This window comes from Prosopis cineraria, unplaced genomic scaffold (assembly GCF_029017545.1).
Source record: "Prosopis cineraria cultivar Desert tree isolate PC_DT_omini unplaced genomic scaffold, ASM2901754v1 PC9, whole genome shotgun sequence".
NCBI lineage: Eukaryota > Viridiplantae > Streptophyta > Magnoliopsida > Fabales > Fabaceae > Prosopis > Prosopis cineraria.
In genome coordinates, this window is record NW_026555340.1 from 23,864,019 (window position 1) to 23,885,367 (window position 21,349).

General features: G+C 28.3%; 1 protein-coding gene across 2 annotated transcripts; it reads right to left on the bottom strand.

Moving 5' to 3' along the window:
• Positions 1–264: 264 nt before the first annotated feature.
• Positions 265–13,627, bottom strand: LOC129320515 (putative inactive cadmium/zinc-transporting ATPase HMA3). 2 transcript variants are annotated; one of them, XM_054966008.1, is made up of 10 exons: positions 13,524–13,627; positions 13,043–13,313; positions 11,326–11,586; positions 8,621–8,718; positions 5,421–5,676; positions 5,078–5,215; positions 4,099–4,426; positions 3,122–3,324; positions 2,442–2,629; positions 265–1,920 (listed from the first exon to the last, which is right to left on the bottom strand). In XM_054966008.1, the coding sequence occupies exons 2-10, from the start codon at positions 13,245–13,247 to the stop codon at positions 466–468; spliced, it is 3,132 nt and encodes a 1,043-aa protein (XP_054821983.1). In that variant the 5' UTR covers positions 13,248–13,313; positions 13,524–13,627; the 3' UTR covers positions 265–465. The 2 variants fall into 2 exon arrangements, with proteins under 2 accessions (XP_054821983.1, XP_054821982.1); XM_054966007.1 differs by having other exon boundaries at positions 2,442–2,644.
• Between the last annotated feature and the right edge of the window lie 7,722 nt (positions 13,628–21,349).

Genomic DNA, 21,349 nt, shown 5'->3' on the forward strand with positions numbered 1-21,349 from the left:
GGCAGTAGTTCGGTGTAGGCAATACACACAACAATACAAGCCCTGGAAAGCCTAACCAAATATTGCCAAGAAATTACGTCCTTTTCCCTCTAGAAAACCTCAATGAGTAAATATTAACCTACAAACAAAACTATCCCAATTCTTGCCACACGACAAGTCCACATGTTTACGGTCTACCTGAAACACTCCTGCAGACCTGCTTGGTAAAACAGAGGTCGCAGATGCCACGTCATCACATCATCTTCTTCAAATTACATTCAAGAGTGATACTAAGATGTAGATACTCGTACTTCCAAAGGAGAATTTCCTCTATTCAAAGTGCATGGAATAAATATATACTGAAGTGGTGAAATTTGAAGTGTCACATTGTGTCTCATACAAGCATAGGACAGGACACAATACAACATCGTTTATTACATACCCGGTGACTTGTAATTTGCAAGACATGCTGACATCAGCAAAAAACTATTCAATGGCAATATCTGATAGGCCTCCTACAAAACCAGCATGTAAATGTTCATCCTTGCCACAGCATTTCTTCATGTAGCTTTTGCAGCATGCACCCCTCCCTCTCTTGTCTAAACTAGCACAAGCATGCGCAACAGAAAAATCTGTGGATTTCTTTGAAGAGCCCTCGCTTATGCAACATGCATCAACTTGTCTGTCATTTGAACACTCACAAGTGCACGCAACAGTGGATGTTTTACATTCTTCCGCACAGCCATTGTGACAGGACCCAGATTCTTGCTCTTCCAAACACATACAAGATTGCATTGAGGCTGACTTGATATGCTCATTGTCGATCTCAACACATACGTGATCTTCTTGGTGCTTCTTGGCAGATTCAGAATGAGAATCTGGGTTCTGATGCCCAATAGCATGACATTTTGCATTTTCACAACCGGTGATTAAGTGGCAATGTTTACTGCCAAATTGATGGAAATTATTTGAAGTAGAAGAATTGAGATGGCAAGAAGAAATTAGTGATGGTCTACCATGAATTCCCATGTCACAGTTTCCATTATGGCAGTGTACTGTTTCATGGGACTTGCTATGTTCCAGACAGCCAATGCTGTTTAATGCAGTCGCATGCTTCTCTTCTACAGGCACATCCATATTGTGAGAACCCAGACAACTTAGATTTTCCACATCATGCAAATGGACTCCATCTTGATTCTTGTCGCAGCTTCCGTGATGGTAATGCTTGGCTTCATGGAACTCGGCATTGACTTTACATTGAGCATGAGTCCCCATGATATTGCCATGCATAGAATGTCCACACGAGCCTGAAAATGCAGGGCTAGACTGGCACTTTGAGGCACATTTATTAGGATGAGATATCACTTTCTTCTCGTCTGAGAAACAATGGTGATGGTTCTGTTGCTGGTGTCTGTGTTCATGATGATGATGACAAGAGAACTTGTCATTAGGTGCCTTGCATCCATCTTTATGGATGTGTAGTCCAATGGAAGGTCTACAACATTTTCCTTTATGCTTGGATGACCCATTCAAAAGTAGCATGCTGTTTAAGATCACCAACACGCACGTTCCTACATCAGCAAGAACTGCTGCCCAAACAACTGGATGACCCGCTATGGCCAAGCCAAGAATCGCAGCTTTAGTAATTGCTGACAACATAATATTTTCTATTACTTTCTTGTGGGATTTTCGAGCAAGCTTGATGGCTTGAGGTATCTTCCTTAGATCATTTGACATAAGGATGATATTGCCGGTCTCACTTGCTAGCGCCGAACCTGATATCCCCATTGAGATACCAATATCGGCCACCGCCAGTGCAGGTGCATCATTTATGCCATCACCAACCATGGCCGTTGGTCCTTCTTTCTTGAATTCTTTGATAATTTTTGCTTTGTCTTCGGGTATAAGTTCTGCATGTACTACCTCCAGAACATGCCCTAACTGTAGATAAAGTACTGTTGGCCATTATTATTTATCTCAGTTACCAAGACTCTGACGTTATTTTTTGAAAGTAAATGCTGAGATTATAACATATTTATGAACTTAAAATATGTTTAGGGCGTCTGTTAAAGCATGTAACTAAGTTCATTTTGCAGGGCAATATAGAACTTGGTACAAGTCAAACATCAATCTACATGGATAGTTGGAGACAGTTAGCTAGGATATAGCCATATAAGATTAATAAAGAAATCTAAACAGCTATAGTTCCCAAAAAATATTCATTATGGACCATCAATTTGTGCTTCAAAGTTTCTGAATTTGCAGCTATGATTGTAGATTAGTAGGGAGCTTAAAATGGGGTAAGAAAACAGCATGAGAACACGAAAAGTATTCAACCAATGGACGCGCAAACACCATAGTTTTAAGAATGCCTTAAACTTATGCCCCAGTAATGCATGGGAATTAAAGTATTTTTAAGCTCAAGACACTCGTTTAAAATAATTATTTTTAAATGCACACACCTGGCCATATGCTTGCATGGCAGCTGCTTGACTATCCCCTGTGAGCATTGAGGTTTTGATGTTCAATGACTTCAGCTGCCCTATTGCCTCCTGAGCGCCAGATCGGCAAGCGTCTGTCAGAGAGAAAAATCCAATCGGCGTAGCTTCAGAGTATATGAAGCCAGTTGTCTTTCCAACCAGAATATCACCTTGTAAGGCAGGAACTTCAAATTTAAGCAATTCAAATCATCAATTTACTCGGTCCCAATAATTAAAAACTAAAAATGGAATGGATCAATGGTATATTGGCTAAGAAGCATACGAGATATGGAAATCTTGTTTTATTTTAAAAAATACTCCCTCTAATCCTATAGGAGAGCGAGAGAGAGTTTGATCTTATTTGTATGTCACGTCATTCAATTTTTATTATAATTTTTTTTTATTAAATATTGAAGAGAAAAAATATATTATTGAAGGTGTATATTTAATGGGGGCAAAGTTGAGAAATTATTAAATTTTAAAACAGAATTAACAAGTTTAAAAGTTTTTCTTGATACTGGTGAAATATGTTAAAAGTGATTTATAGATAGGATCAGAATAGTAAGGATTATATATATATATATATATATAATATACATCCATGATACACTTTATTTGGCTCCAAATAGTAATTTCACACTAAATATGGTTAAGGTATTTACCTGGTTCAGACCCAGCTCTAGTGACAATTTTTCTATTTCCGATGTAAATATCTCTCCCATCAATTTTTCCATGAATGCCCTCTCCAGGAAAATTTTCAAATTCTGTTACCTTTTCAGGCTTGGGTTCAATGGAGAGTGACCTTCCGTAGTCCACAATTGCTCCTGCAATCGGATGGCTTGACTTGCTTTCGATGCTTGTGACCCTGGAAGTTAAACTAATTGATCCCAAATTCCACGATTTATATTATATAGCCTCACGAAGTGCAAGACTGGTAATGTGGCCCACCACCAATGGTGAAAAAGTGGGTCGAGATTTTATCAACCCAACTCACTAGATGGATTGGTAAGTCGGGCTGACCAAACCACATAACCCGCCATAATTTTTCAATAAATTAATACAAATCTTTTTAAAAAATGAAATTGCCAATATCTAAATCCTTAAAATAAAATAAATAATATAGCGTAGATTAAAAAATATTAATATATTATCAATAAAGTAATGATAAAATAAAGATACAAATAATTATCGGTAGTTAATTATATAAAAAATAAAAATAAAATTTAACATATATAAAAGACAATGTTTGTATATTATAAACTCTAAATTTTATGAAAATACAAATTAAAAAATGGCAAGTCAGAGGTTAAGTGGGTTGGGCCTAAATTGGTTTGTTTTCAAATGGGTTGCAAAACCCACCTTTTTAAGTGGGCCAACTTAGGAAGCTAGGCCCATATTCCTAGAAGCTCTTTTTATAATAAGAGATCAAAAATTCATGAAATGTTTCCCCTTTTCGCTTTTTGGAATGAAGTACGCATTGTGTTGCTCAAATTAGTGTTAACAGATAAATAGGGTCGAAAATCTTGCCGCATGATCATTCCAAATATGTCACGCAGAAGACATAATATCTTTTTTTAAAAAAAAAAATGTTTTCTTGAATGTTAGAGATCAACGAACAGGCAGAGGAGCAAATTCCTACCATTGTAGTAACGTGTTCAGATCGATATCATCACAAAGAGACTGGAAATTTGACACCAAAAATTCCCCTTTCGTGATAGTACCAGTTTTGTCAAAAGCCATCACCTTAATTTTTGCCAGGGTTTCAAGATAGTCACCTCCTTTGATGAGAAGACCGGATTTAGCTGCTTTAGTATAAGCACAGAAAGTAGCAACTGGAGTAGAAAGGATAAGTGCACAAGGACATGCACTTACTAAAACAACCAAGGCAAAATGAAACCAGTGTCTCTGATTCTTTACTCGTAACGCAAGTGGAATCACCGCTAGAAGAGTTGATACGACCACAACAGCTGAAAAACATTACCAGCAAGAAATAAAGCCCATGATATTGAATGAAAGGAAAGAAGAAACAACAGAAAATTCAAATAGTAGTAAACAGAACAGCATGCATTTAGGATTCTGCTTAATCACAGACTAAGGGTTTAATATTGTGAAGCATAAATATTTGACACAATCTAGCAAAGCTATAGATTCTTTAACTCAGGACAGCAATGTTAGAATTTTCTATTTCAAAATCTGTTTGATACTTACCAAACATGTTTTAACAGATCCTGGTCATATTCAAATATACTATATGTGTGTACATTCTTTCTATGTGCCTTTGAATGCATGCCAGTATGTCTTACCCAGCAGGTCAGTGCCGGTCCATGCTTAGTTGTCAATTTATGCTTATAGATGAATAAATTTACCTTTATCAAGCTTTCTGGACGTGTTTCAAATAATCTAAGTTCTCTTAACTTTAATTCGATGCCATGGACTTGCCATGGCTTGGGTAACAGACTAATATTGACGAAAAATGCAAATGAAGGTATGGAAAGGAAGTGGAAATGAACTGATAGCCACAAAGTCAACTTTTAACAAGCATGGAGCCATGATACTCTTCAAAAATTGCTTTTAGCTTTCAGGAGCCATTGAAACAGATGCAGGAAATTTTGACTAACCTGGGGTGTAAAATTTGGCAAATTTGTCAATCGATCTCTGGGTGCTGGTTTTGCTGTTTTGAGCTTCTTCCACAAGCTTCGCCATTTTGGCCACCACACAATCCTCGTATAGCGTAGTAGTTTTCACATCAATGTAACCTTTAACAAATCAACCAAACACAATCCACATTGAGAAGAGCAGAGAATAAAAATTCTACTCTTCAATTACCTTCTCTTAATACTCTGTCCACACCAGCACTAACATTAAAACCTAAGACTTCTAAAAACGAAAAATGATAAATCAATGGTCTGCCTAATAATCATCCTTTTCCAGCAGGGACCAAAATGGAGTGAGAAAGGTTACCGTTTAAGTTGATTGTACCAGCCCACACAGGAGAGTCCTTCTGTTTGAGTACAGGGTATGACTCGCCGCTCAATGTCTTCTCATCAACTTCGCAGATGCCTTCGACAACAATTCCATCAATGGGTATCACTTCACCTGCTTTAATGGCTACAATGGTGTTCACTGTAACTTCATCGGCGTCGACCGCTTCTCCTGTTTCTGCTATCACTGCTTTCTGAGGGGCTATGTTCGTCAGCGACGACATCGCTGCGCTGGCCTGAAACCCAGGGATACATTTGCAAATTTTAATTTTTCAGGGTACTTTCCGAGGGATTTCATTTCATTATTTCCTTTTCTACGTCTTTCTGCTCCTCCATTTCTCCCTAATATGGAACCGCGGAAAGAGTTCTCCCGATCCGGTCAAACGCAGAAACGCTATATAGTTTATTGGTTATAAACGGAAAGCAACGTTTAGGGGTGTTCAGTCTGTACCCGTCCCGATTGGCCCAATATCGTCCCGATCATATTAGGACGGGTCTTGTCCCGGCCCGAAAATAATCCGGACGGGACAGGAAAGAGGTTCAGGACGGGACGGGACACGGGATTACCATCGGGACGTCCCGTCCCGTCCCGAATATTATATATATTATTTTTTATTTTAAATATATTAATTATATTAATATAATTTATACTTATATTAATTATATCAATTATAATTTTAATACTTACAATTCTTATTTAAAACTAAAGTTTTTTTATATTAATAATTTTAATGGCATGGAGTAAACATGAAGATATCTTTCTTTATAATATATTAATTATATTAATATAATTTATTCTTATATATATCTATTTAATAACTTTTATTTACAATGTATTTTTTGCTTATTTTTAGAAGAGTAATTAGCTTAGTACATCTTCACTAAAGTAGAAGAACAATGATTTGATGTTATATTTGACTTGTCTGTTGTTACTAATCTTATAGTATAAAGATCATTTGTATTTATTATTATAATGTATAGTTATGATTAATATAATTCAATAATTGATTTTAAATTATTGTTATTTATGTACTTGTGTTGTTTTGATTTTAAACTTAATAAATTATATAATTTAAAATTTTAATGAATGTTATTATCCAGATCTTTTTTTGATATTATTTCATTTATCGAGACGGCGGGACGTCCCGATCTTGTCTCGGTCCCGTCCTGACTCTTAACGGGACGGGATGGGATACGGGATCAAAATTTAATCCCGATCTTTTTCTCGGGACAGGACACGGGACGGAGGTATCCCGATCCCGTCCCGTTCCGTGAACACCCCTAGCCACATTGGCCAAAAGAAATATATGTAGTGGGAAAAAAATAGCTGTACAACTGCAAACGACAAAATCTGAAGCTTGACTTGTGTTGTGTGTGTGCGTGTGCGCTTTTGATCAACTTATAATTGGTACTATCTTGATTTGTGTGTTGGGGTGTGTGTCATATACTAATATTCATTATGTTTTATTTTAAATTGTTAAAATTTGAAAAAGTAAAATTAATTTTAAATATTCAAAAAAATTACATGATAAATTAAACATTCAACAGAATTTTAAAAAATTAAATAGAATAATGAAGTTAATTAGATCTTACACTAATTAAGTGTCAACTTTTTTTATCCTTTTTTGGCTTCTTAAATAATTTTTTAGTTTAAAATATATTTTTAATATTCTAATTTTATATGAGATTTTAATTTAATCTCTTAATTTTATAAAGTATTTTTTCAATTCTCTAATCCTAATATTATTAATTTTAAATAATTATTTTTTATGTCAATTATTTTTATTTTAAAAAATTTAAAATTAATATGTTAACATTTAATAATGTTTTATCAATATTTAAAATTTTAAAATAATTTTTTTAAGAAACTAATTTCATGATTAAAAAATTGAGAAAAAACTTTATAAAATTAAGAGATCAAAATAAAATCTTGTATAAAATTAAAAAATTAAAAATGTACTTTAACCTAATTTTATTATGTCATATGAACAAGTTTTATTGGGAGGGTTAAGAACATTTAAAAAAATAATTTCAAACCCCTTCACAATTCAAGAATATTCTTGTAGTTTGATGGATAAATAAAATAAGACCGCATATATTTATTTTTATGGAATGAAAAATAATTCATACTGTTGATGTTCTATTCATTTTAAATTATAAGATAATTTTAAACAAAATCATATATATTAATAAAATTTATTAAATATGTTTTACAATTTTATATTTTTAAAATAAAAATAAAATTTTAAAAATACCATTCATTCAATACTCTATTTTTTTATAAAATTTAATATTACATTTAAGAAAGAATATTAAAAAAATATATAAAAATATTAATAGCCAAAAACTATGGGGAATATGATATTTATTTTATTTTATTTTATTTTTTGTCTTTTGCATATTACTTAATTGGTGGGGTGTCAATTGTCACTCAAGGCCTGTCCCGCCTCCGTACCTAACTGCTAACCTAATTAGGAAAGCAAGAAATGATTGAGCCAAACCTTATTGATTATGGCCTTGATCTAACGCCCGTCATTAAAATTGTCATAACATTTTAAATTAAATTCTTTAATTTAAGAGAGTTACTACTTACTGGTTATTACTCACTGCAACATTTTTTTAATTTAATAAACTTTTAAGTTTAATTTTATTTAAATGAAAAAATTTCATATTTTTTTAGCCAAAAATATAATATTTTCTCTTATCGTTAATGGGGCTTAAACAGAGTTAATATTAAAAAATATAATTAATACCTTACAAGTGTCTTATATTTAAAAAGAAATTCTAAGAAATGCCCTATGATAGAGACAAGGGGGAGTATTAATTATTTGTAACATTTTGCCAAATTTCTATCATTTTTTTGAATTTCTGAAATAATCACACTTAATTTTTAATAAAAATATTTGAGGCAGATTTTTGAGTTTCAATTGTTTTAATTTTTACAAAGAATAACGTAAAAATAATTAACATGTAAGACACTGATGACAAGGGGAACAGAGAATCCAGATTAACTTACATGTAAAATATCCTTCATAAATAATAGACAAGGATCACTAATTGCTAGAAATCGAGTAGTGATGAGCATTGAAAAGCAGGACAAAGGGATTTGTTTAAAAAACAAACAAACAAACAAGAAGAAAGAGAGAAAAAATAGAGAGATAATCATTCAGATTGATTTACCTTGTGGCTTGCCATGGACTCTAGCCATTCTGCAATTGAAGATAGAAAAACTATGGTGCCCGCTTCCAAATAATCAGCCATAGCAATTGTCGCAGTAACTGTCAATAATAAAAAATGGCTAATTATTTCCTTTTTTATTTCCCTGATTGCCACTATTAATTTCAAAAGAAGGCAATATTCAATAGGGAAAAAAATTATTGATTGATTCTTAAATAATTTTTTTCATTTCGTGAACTTTCCTCTTCATTTTCATTTTTTTTTTATCCTTATCGATCTTTCTTAAGCATCTTTTCTGCGGAGAAATATCAATTAATCAGCCCCGCATCATGCACTACGTACACCGTAGTTCACAATTGAAGATTTTAGCTTACTTCTTCAGTTTTAATCGTTTATTTTTTCACCTCAATAATCATCCTCTAAAATTTCTTCTTTTTAGTAAAGTCTGGGGAAAATATACGTTTTTAACGTTGGAAATGCTTCCAGTACTACAAATTCTAACGTTTTTTAAATTTGTAAGCAATGATACCTCTGTTTATTCTTGAATTGTATATAAAAAGTCACAAACATTCTCAATAACTTTAAAGATTCTCTCTCTCATTACTCCAACATTAAAAATATTTAATATCCATTAATCATCAATAAGTCTCATTATTTTTTTAATATTTTTATCAAGTTAAGGGTTATTTTTGCCTCTTAACTTCTAATTGAATAGTCATTTTTGCCCCTCAATTCAAACATTCTATAATAAAAAATATTTAAAAATATAATTTTGGGCCTATTAACTATCAACTAATAGTGAGAAAATAACATGATAATAATGAAAGAAATATTTAAAGTTGAGGAATAGAATTGACCTATAATTGAATTTAAAGGTGTTTGTGACTTTTCGTATACTGTTTAGCGACAAAAATGACCCTTAATAATATAGCTTTAATTTTCCAAATTAAATCTGAACATATGGATTTTAAATTTAAAACTAAGTGAATTATATTATAAGAATTAGTTCTAGAATAAACAAATCGTCAAAAAATTTACTTGTTGTTAAAATAAAGTATTCTGAGGATTAGAACAATTTTTTAAGAAATAATAAATTTAATTTAACTACTTTCATTTTATATAATAAAAATAAAATTTTAAATTGAAAGTAACAAAAAAGTTATGATTTTTTTTTAAAAAAAACATCCATATAGCCACCCACAACATTTTTTTTAAAAATGAATTTTTTCCCACATTTTTATAATGATTTTTTTTGTTGGCAAAATTTTTATAATGAAATTTAAGTATTATAGAATAGCAAATAATTAAATGCCAAATGGAGCCTAAAAACGTAATATAAGAGATTAGTTAACGACATCACCTCTTGAAGAGCATGAATAATAAACATATATAGTCGATGACTTACGCGACCTGTTCATGTCATATAATGATATACTCTCTCGTTTAAAAATATAAAGTATTTTTAATCAAATTTTACACCTCAATAAATAGTTATCTACTTTCAAATTAATCCTATCTTTTCACATTCACTCTTATTAAATACTCTATAATAAATATAAAATCATTATCAATAGGGATATTTTTGAAAAAAAAATGATTACACCTCGAAAGATTAAAAATACCTTACATTTTTGAACATCAAACTTCTTAAAAAATACCTTATATTTTTTAACAGAGAGAGTATTATTAATTTATAATTATGTTATTTTTCCATGTATTATAGAAAGAGAGACCCAAAATTCACTTTAATCTTTTTACGGGTAAAATTGTAAATTTATCCAAAGACTCATTGAAGTGTGGAGGAAGCACCACTTATTGCCTCCCATATATTCGTCTTGTTTTTATTAAATTGGATAGGACAAAAGGGGGAAAGGATTTATATTTTATACCTATTTAGTTTTCAAAAAACTTCCTCCATTTTAAATTATAAAGCACTTTTGAGAGAGATCTAATGTCTCAAAATACAAAATACTTTAATAAAAATAAAGTTTTATTAATGGTATTTTTTTAATATTACATTTTTCATTATATTCTCTATTTAATATTCTTTCATAAATGGAGTATTAAAATAAGAAAATTTTTAAAGGTTTATATTTTTATTTTAAAAAAATAAAATTATAAAGTGTATCTAATACATTTTATTAGTATGTATAATTTTATCTAAAAATATCATATAATTTGAAAAAAGGGGTAGTAATGACTTTTTCACCACACATAGCATTCTCTAAGTGCCAACTTTTAAAAAGACTGAAAGAAGGAAAAATCACAGACATACTATACAAGAATTTTAATTACAAAAAATCCCTCAAAATGCATAAATAACCATGAAGTTCTAGCCAGGCTTAAATTGTGAAAAAGCTTTGGAGTGCATTTACCAAAACGCGCTTATTTATTTATTTATTTTTAAAATAAACTCTTCCCATGGTTACTGCACTAGTTGGCCAGCAACTGAAGGCAGCGTTGGCTGACTTGCAGTGGTGGCACTGCCAGTGAGTGGCATCGCCATCTGTGGGAAGAGTTTTTGATTTTTAAAATGAGGACAATTTGGTAAATACACACTAAAACATATTTACAATTAAAACTTACGAGATTTTAGAGTTGTTTTTACATCTTATGGATTTGGTTGTGGAATAGAATTCTTCTATGGGACCTCTATGCGTTTTTTTTTTTCATGAAAGAATGCGTAAGTAAATAAATAAATAAATTACCTGCAATGAGCATGAGAATATTTATGTCAAGCCTAAGGTTGCGAATGGAGGCCAGGGCTTTCAAAATAATACGGTAAGCACCAGCAGCTACAGCACCGAGGGCGAGGTATTCCAAAGGACGGTACACAAACTTTAACAAGGCAAGCAAAAGCAACACCCCACAAACCATTGCATTTGGGCTTGGCATTCTCCTTCGCAGCTTCTCTGTCCCATTAGCTGTTCTCACATTTGCTTCAAATCTTGCTTGATTCAGTGCCTTAACTGTCACCCCCAACAAATTCCTCATCATTAGCCACCAAGTTAAGCAAATCTCTCTCTCTCTCTCTCTCTCTCTCTCTAGAAAAAGTTTAAGGAATCCAATCCAAATGTGCTCAATGGGTCTTAAAGCAAACAGAAAGATAGTCAAACCTCCATCCTTATTGGTACTTTTCAGAAATGAAATAACAAAATGGGGGCACTTTAATTAAGTTTCATTTAATTAAAGTTGTGGAGAAGGCTGGGAAACCACTAAACGAGAACGCCAAAAGGTTGACTCCTTACTTCTCTTTCTTTCTTTTCCTTTTCTTTTTGGGCACCATACTATATATTAGTGTTTCTCTTTCTTTTCATAGCATTAAGTTTTCAAGTTTCTAAGGAGCTATCCCCATGCATTTAATTTGCATGGAATTTAAGATGAAGCGGCCTCCCTCCTTAAGACTTGCATGTGTCCTACGGCATGACTCTTTACACTTTTATAATTTATGTTGACATCAAAATTATTAAAAGAAAATTTAGCTTCCAATAGTGGCAATATTCTAAATGATCATACAATTAAGGGAAAGTTAATATGCAATCCCTACAGTTATTTTTTTTTAATCAAAATCTAATAGTTTGATTAATGAAATATGTTAATCCCTAAGGGTTAAAGTCTCTAATTTTTATTTTAAAAATGATATTTTTATTAAAAGATTATATAACTTTAAAATTAATTACATAATTTGTATAACTCAAGATTTATCTAATTAAGTTATGTTTTCTAAATAATTTTTATATATATATATAATTTTCATTCAAAAATTAATAAAAATATGAACAGTGTATTAAATCAAATTTTGTTTTGACCTTTTCAGTTAAAAGTATTAAATCAATTTTCTATAAATTTTAAAATTTTTTTTTGAAAAGCTAATCATTTATTAATAATTTTAACTTTTAAGAACTAACATATTTAATTAATTAAAGTATAAGAATTTGATATTATAAAAAAAGTATAAAAGTTTGATTAAAAAAATAAATTATACAAACATAATTTAAAATCGATGAAAGCTAAAAGGATGTGGTCGAAGATTAATTTTCCCTACAACTAATAATAACAACAAGGACGGCAACAATAACCGATCACCTATTATCTAAATCTTGAAAAATATTAAACGTTGTCAATTTAAATTTTAAAAATAAAGCAATATAATTATTTAACAATGCTAAAAAAATTAATACAATTCTATTGTGAATTCCTCTAGTCATAAATTCCTTTGGACCTTATCCTAAGCTAGATATTATATGTATATGATAAAAATGTTTAATAATAAAACAATAAAAGCAATGGAGTATTGAATTGCGTTTCTCACCCAATTTGTTTAGTTTGAGAGATACACGGAAGATGTAATTAACATACAATCCAGTATTGAAGAATAACTTATTGTTAATTAAAAAAGCTCCATGGAGAATTTGGAAATCTTACCGATCTGAGCTTGTGAGATTACAAGACTATCATGGACGACAATGACGGTTCTGGAAGGCACGATGACGGAAAACTCCTTGATTCCGTCGAGAGCTTTCAGGATGCTCTGGATAAGAGGCACCTCCGACGAGCAGCACAATCCAAGCACGTCGAAGTAGGTCTTCTGCAACTTCTTGACCATCTTCTCCTTTCTCTCGGCAGCCATTATTAGAACCTGCAGCTTCGCGAATCTCAAAATCGAAATGATCTCCGATTCCGATCGATCGACAACCTGCTATAGCAGAACACAAATATATATAACCACATACCAGACGCAAAACTAAATTTCATTTCGAATCCGAAATACAACGACTTTAAAAAAATATTAAGATGAGAAGATATTAAGAGAGACTGTAAGAAGAGGAGAGGAAGAAAGAGAGGAGACGAGTGTGGAAAGTTTGAAGCAATAAAGAAGAAAAGATGTGAAAGAGAGGAACAACACCTTTGTGGTGAGTATAACGAGATAAGAAAAGCGGGAAGAGCTGTTGGTGAAGCAGCTTCAAGAGCGTTGATGGCTTTAAGTAGGGAATGAGAGGGAGCTTGGCTAGCGAGGCGGTTGAGAGATTGATTTGTCAGATTGACAGAGATTTTAAATTAGAAAAAAGGAAAAAGGAAAATGGCACCTGTGGCCTCCGAATGAGAAAAAATTACACTTGAGATGATGATCTTTTTAGCAAATATGTTCTAAGGAAAAAGAAATAATTAAATCTATCATCAATGAATAATTACTTATTAATATATAAATATAAAATTATAAATTTATCAACATTTAATTGTAAAAAATATGAGTTTACTATCGTAATGAACTACAATTATGAGTATACAGAGTCATAAATTCTGAATTTTGACTATGTTTATAAATATTTAAATTTTAAGTTGTAAATTTATGAAATTGTTCAAGATGAACGAATTTCACTACCAACAAACAATTAATTGTTAACATGTAAATCTTAAATTGTAAATTTATGAAAATATATTTATAAAAATCTAAACTTGCTGTCACAATTAATCTTAGTTATGAATATGTAAGGTCATAAATTTTGGATCTTGACTTATGAAGAAATGAACTTATATTTATAAATATTCAAATTTTAAGTTATAAATTTGTAAACTTAGCCAATACGAACTCATCAACTCTAAACAAAAAATTTATTATTAATTAATAAATATTTATTAATATATGTCCTAAATTTATAAATATGTGAACGTCTTGTCATGAAACTTTTATTTGCCATAATATTTTTTTCTAAGAATAATTGTATTTTTTACTCATAAAACATACTTCCTTCATTCAAAAATGTAAGGGTTTTTTGAGAAATTAGATGTTAAAAAATATAAAATATTTTTAATTTTTTGAGGTATAATTATTATCTTTTTTTAAAAGTGCCCGTATTAATAATAATTTTATATTTATTATGAGGTGTTTAATAGGAGTAAATATAAAAAAATAGAGTTAGTTTAAAAGTAGGTAACTATTTTATTGAGAGGTGAGATTTAATTAAAAATATCTTATATTTTTTAAAATATTTGTTAAAAAAGATCCTAAAACATGCAAAATAATTTTAGAATGTGTTAGATCCTGAATGCAATTTTTTCTCTTGGGGAGCCCCTGTTGCGATTTCCAAAAAAATAATACTCCATGTTTAATTGAAAAGCATAATTGGACAATGCAAGTTCCGCTCATCATTTTCCCCCCGGGGGGGGGGGGGGGGGGAACAGTTCCTTTGTCCATTCGTGCGAACAAGGGAACAACACGTCACTTTTTTTATTACGTCAAATTAATTCCACTTAGCACATATTGGATTTTGTAATTTTGATTCAATTAAAACTTAATGCTATCAATCCTTCTTTTTTTTTTTGTAATAATGCTTTCAATTAAACGTTGATAAAAAAATCTTTTAATTGAATCATTTTAAATGTTAGTCTTTAAATTTTCAAAAATAAAATTATAAGATTAAAGTTATATCTTGAATATTAAGAACTAACTTTTTTAAATGGTTCAAAATGCAAAGAATGAGTTGCATTAAATTAAAATTTAGGCCCGAGTTAAAATTATAGAGATTAAGGGTTTGTTTGATTTTATTTTTATTTTTTATTTTTAAAAACTATTTTGAAAATAATTTTAAAAAATTATTTAAAAAAAATAAAATGAAAATTAATTTATATGTTAATTTAGAAAAAATTTTGAATTTAAAAAACTGTCAACAATGGTAGTCAAATAGTCATCAGTGATCAATGACAACAGCTTACGGTAGTAGTTAACCACAATTAAAAATAATTTATAATAGTCAAATGTTTTATGCTTTAAAAATAAAAAAATAAAGAAAACAAAAACATATCTAAGTTGTTTCTATTTTAAACAAAATAAAAAATGAGAATAATTTTGAAAATATTTAAATTCAAAATATTTACCCCCAACACACACATATTTAAAAACAGAAATTAAATAGATCCTAAATTACAACAAATCAAAGTTTAAAAATAGAGTTTTAAATAAGTTTAAATTATATACAAATCAAATAATTAATTTTTTCTTTTTGTTATTTATAAATTATGTAATTAAAAATCATAAAAAGTAATTTATTTTTATTATTTTTTTGATCACGCACCAGTGTTGGGGCAATCCTGTTCAATATAGGGTTAGTTACTAAATATGATCACCATTTTTATAGAAATTTAAACTTTAATTCACTATGTTGTAAGGAATTAGCTTCTATTCTACTTAACCCAACCCCTGTTAGTAAAATAATTTATTTTTATTAATAGTTGATGGGTCAATTAGAAGGGATATATTCGCCTTAAGTATGCTCGAATATTTAAATGTTGTGAATGAAACAAATGGATTTCCTAAAGTCCTAACCAATATTCAGGGACATGAAATAATATTTGAGCATCAATGAATTTAATTTAGGTATTCTTTTCCTGTTTAATAGTTTCCATATGCAATATTTGAGCTCTTAATTGACAAAGATAATAGAATTTCTTCTGCTTAATCTTATTTTTAAGGTAGAAAATATTTATTAATAATTAAAACAACAATTACGTAAAAAATAAAAATAAAAATAAAAGAGATCCCATAGGTAATCCCAGATTGTACTGCAGAAAAGATAGATGGAAAGAGAATAAACAAGAAAATGAAACAAGAGAGAAATTGCGACCAGCCTCAATAATGTCACTGAACAGGATGTCATAAGCTGAAGGAGTGTTTGTCCGGTCGGAAAAATCTATTGTTATATAACTATCTAACAACGTATATTTTTATCAAATTTAATAATTTTCTTATTCATTTTTAATCTTTCATTTTTTTAATTTTAAAATAATTTAATAACAACAATTTAAAAAATTCATTTTTTTACTTTTATATTATTTTTATTTACTTCACAGCAGTTGCTAAAAAGTTGTATTAAAAAAAGTTCATATTGTCTTTTTAAATTTAGAAGTAGTTTATAATGTTTTTATTATACGATTGTTTATTAATAAAATTTATCACCATCGTACGTGTACCTTGTCAAACAATATAATTACATTATTATGCTAAGCATTAAATTTTATATATTATGTACTTGTTATACTATTATTTAAAAAATATAATTATTATATTTTCCTTTTTGTTCAAGAAAGTTTTGGTGAGTTACGTCCTGAAAATTTATCAGGACCAAGGAATATAATTATTATGTTTTGATTACAGTACATGGTTCTAAAAATGTGGATCAATTTTTGGAGTCATATTATTAAAAGATTCAAACAATACAAAATTGAAGCTAAATAAAAGGATTTTTAATAATTAGGTGTTTGGATCAACGGATTAGAAATTGATCCCTCTTAAGTAAAGTTTTGGAGTTCAAGTCCTGAGCATAATTATATTTATAATTAATTTTAAAAATTAAATTTATTATCAAATTATAAAGAAGAATTAAAAAACGAGTTTTAAGAAAATGGTGTAAAACTATTTGTTTATTATCGTAGTTTTCAGAAAATTTGGCAATCTATGTTTTAAAACTTAGAAATTAACTTTGAAAAATTGTTACAATAATTTTTTATATGAAAATATTATTTTAGTATTTGGGTCTTCAAATATATATTTTAAATAATAAAATTTTACTATAGGAAAAAAAGAAAGAAAGAAAGAGGCACCCATATACACTGGAGGGAGATTAAGGGTCTGTTTGTTTTTTATTTTTAAAAATAGTTTTTATTTTTAAAAATAAAAAATTTTAAAAATTTGTTTGAATAAGTGTTTTTCATTTAGTTGTTTTTAAAAACTGTTTTCATTTTTTATTTTTAAAAAATCAAAAAATAGAAACAACTTTAAATTTTTTTATTTTTTTATTTTTAATATACACTAGATTTAATTATTAAAAATTATAATTATCTTACCAATTTCTATTATCAATTATCATTATTAACTGTCTATAATTATTACTATCAGTCCATTTTTTAATTCTAAAATTATTTTTAAATTGGTATAATTAAAAAAATTTTATTTTATTTTCTTTTAAAAACAATTAACCGTTTTATAAAACAATTTTAAAAAATAAAAATGTGAACAAAAATCAAACAAATCCTAAATTTCTTCTTCACGTAGATAATTCTTTTGATCCCACAAGGCCCAAAAAAAAAAAAAAAAACCCCACAGGGATCTGGAATCATCGCGTGGTCTTTTTTTTTTAAAAAAATGTCAAATAATAAATGGTTTTGTAAATGGAAATCAAATCTTTGCTAATTTCTTTGTATTTTTGTACGCACTAGGGTTTCTAAAAGGCTGGGTTTTTTCCCCCCTCTGTGACATAAATATTAAAACTAATTTTTTTATGTATACAATAAATATAGTTTAGTTAGAATTAGTTTACATTTTGTTTTTTTTTTTTTGGTTAACCCTAAGAGATACTAGTCTTCTTGCAAGCGAGGAATACTTTTCGAAACAAAATTGAAAATTCATTTTAGCAAATGAAATTTTGCCAATTAAGCTCTTTATTAATCACACACACACAAGTAAAAGAAGTTTTTAGCCATTCAATAAGATAGTACTATGTAACAATGGATCGAAAACTTTTTAAGGTGAGACTTAAGTATTTAACATTACATGCTTATATTACTTTTATTCAATCAAATTAAGAATGGTTGACTTTGACATGTTAATTGTATTAATAATAATAAGTTATTATAGAATAAATAATAAATAAAAGATTCACACATTTTAATTTAATTAATTAGAAACAACAAGTTACGTATATAAGGCTAGATGCATACGTTTTTCCCAACTTTTTATTTTTAGACACATGCTTTTTAACATTTATGTTATTCAATTTTATTATTAAATTATACCATGTGAAAATTTGAAAAACATTTGATTTATGATACTAAATGTTAAAATATTTCTTATCTATCACTAAAAATAAAAATTATTGATTTATATTAATATTTGATTTGCTATTCTAAAACATGGAGATTCATGTGAAAAACTATCTAATTTATGTTGATATTCAAGCCAGCTAAGAATAGTGGGATTGAGTATGTGTAGAAGTCAAGAGAATGTATATATATTAAAAAAAAATCACAAATCAGAGGTAATTTAATTAGAATTCATGAATAAGAACGAGGGAGAACAATAGATGAACATTTGTTTCTCACATACATCCTTCTACTAGAGGTAATCATATTTGAGACACTGTCAGATACTAAATATGGACACATCTCTTAATAAGAATTTAAACATTTATTTGTCGTATTATAAAAAAATTAATTCATTCTGTTAGACCTAATTCTATTGGTGGAAGAATAGATGAACTCGATTGTTTCAATCAAGAATCAAAATGAACAAGTTGTGAAGAGAATTTTGACAGCTGATCTGAAATTTTACTTTCAAAAATGTCAAATAAAAATATGCTTATTAATCAGAATATATTGTTAGGCAAGAATTGTCGTTTCATGTTATTCTTTAGGTTTTAGGTTCTTGCCCCTGTGAGCATCAACGTGAGACTGAGAATGTATATATCCCCAACCTATAGAATTAAGAATAAAACAAGGACATTGTTAGGAATATGTTTATTCATCAAATCTTGCTTGTATTTCAAAATTCTGCCTTAGAGAACTTTTAGGTAATTTATTTTATTTAATTCCAAAAAGAAGATTATAATGAATTAATTCAAAAAGACTCACAGATTAAAGAATTGATGGTGTTGATAATTGACAACATGCGAGTTTCACATGCATCATATTTTGATTATATTAGTTATTAAATATTTCTACTCTCATATATATGAACTTTTATAAATAAATTTTGTCAGAACCAGAAGATCAAGGATGGCATGATCGCTTGCTTGAAGAATAATTCCACTGTAAAGCACTGAATTACATTAATAAGGCACTTTTGTTTGAGTTTTTAATAAAAAATAAAAAATTAGGATGTTTAAAAATATATTTTTGATCATTTTGAGAAACTATAATTTTTACATAGATTTTAATTATTTCGAGAAATAGTTTCAAGCAGTAAAAAGTTTTTCTAAAAAATAATTTTAACTATCTTACCCAAAAAAATTTATAAATATAATATTTTTCTTAAAATCTTTAAGTAATGAATATTTTTCAGACAATCTAAAAATAAATTATTGTCAAAATTCACATAAATAAACCAAAGACATTTTTAGCTTTCAAAATAATAAAAAAATATTTTCACCATATTTATTTAACATGAATGTATATTACAAGACCCAAACTTCAAACTCTAAGATAAATTAATTTAACTTTTCAATTAGTTAACTAAATACCTCTTAGCATTTTGAATTTTACTAACAATTTGATAATTCATAAGCTCACACTTAAAGTCAGTAATTTGGACAAACTTGACTTATTCGAATCAGGCTTAACTTGGGCTAGATTTATTGGAATTGGGCTTAAAATGTTCCACCATTATAAAAAACCTTTATAGCTAAACCTGACCCTAATATTGTTGAACTTCAAGCTTATTCGGGTTAGATTGAATACTTGAAACTTTTAAAAAATATTTTTTTCTTTATTTTTTGAATTAATTTTAATTTTTAAATAATTTTATTAAGTATAAAATATTATTTTAACTTTAAAAGAATAAAATAAAAAAAAGAACTTATCGATTTTATACTTAAGTAGCTCTGTTACTGTTTTATTATATTATGTATAATTTATTTCATGAATGTTTTCTTTACTTGTAAATTATTGTCTTAGTTGTTTGAATGTTGCTCTTATCATGGTCATATATAAATATTTTATATATTTTAATTAAATTATATTATTTAAGTATGATTAAGTTATATAGACCACTAAATTAAAATCATTATCTCAATTAGTTCAAAATTTTTAATAATTTTTGGATAAACTGTTCTTTTTATTTTTAAAAATATGAAAAAAAAATACTCATCATTATATTGTATAAAACAAAATCATTTAATTATGACTAAAATATTATTTTTTATTTTTTTAACTTTTTATATTATTTAACCTTTATATATAATGAGTATTTACTCTAGTTTATTTTTAATTTTTAAGTAAGTTTAATATGAACGATAACCAAATAATTTTTTAAGAATATTATTTTATATATTATATTTATCTAATAGTAGAGTCAAGAATTCGTATATGCCCGAATTTTATTTTTAAAATTATTTTTAATTTATTTTTACTTTAAAATTAATTATCTTATTTTATAAAAAATATAAATATATTTTTTGAATATGCAAACGATGTAGAGGAATCAACTTTTAAAAAAATTTCTTAAAATATAAAAATTAATATTAGAATATATTTTAAATATTATTTCAGATATTTTATTGATTAAAAATAATACAAGTATGAAAATATAAAATATTTTAATTTTTTTAAAAAATAACTATAGTAATGTATTCAAATATATGATATTGTAGTATAAAATAACATAAAATTTAAAAATTAGTTAATATTTATTATATTTTATATATTATAAAAAATTTATTTTTTTATTCAAGTATTCGGGTGAAGTTCAATCAAGTTTGGGCTTGGCCCAAATTTTCTCAAGCTTATTCTAGCCGGCATTAAAAAATTATATTTTTTAAGTTTGATCTTAAATTTTGAATAGGTTCGACTAGCTCATTTAGTTTGACTCAAATTATAATTTCTACTCACAATTTTTTTTTTTTTTGACCGACGGTCCTACTCACACTTCACCAAAGCAAAATGTGCGCGCGTGTCTGTGAGATGGAAAATTTTTTTAATCACCGCAAATATGTCGTAATTTTTTTTAAATGAAATTTTTGCAGA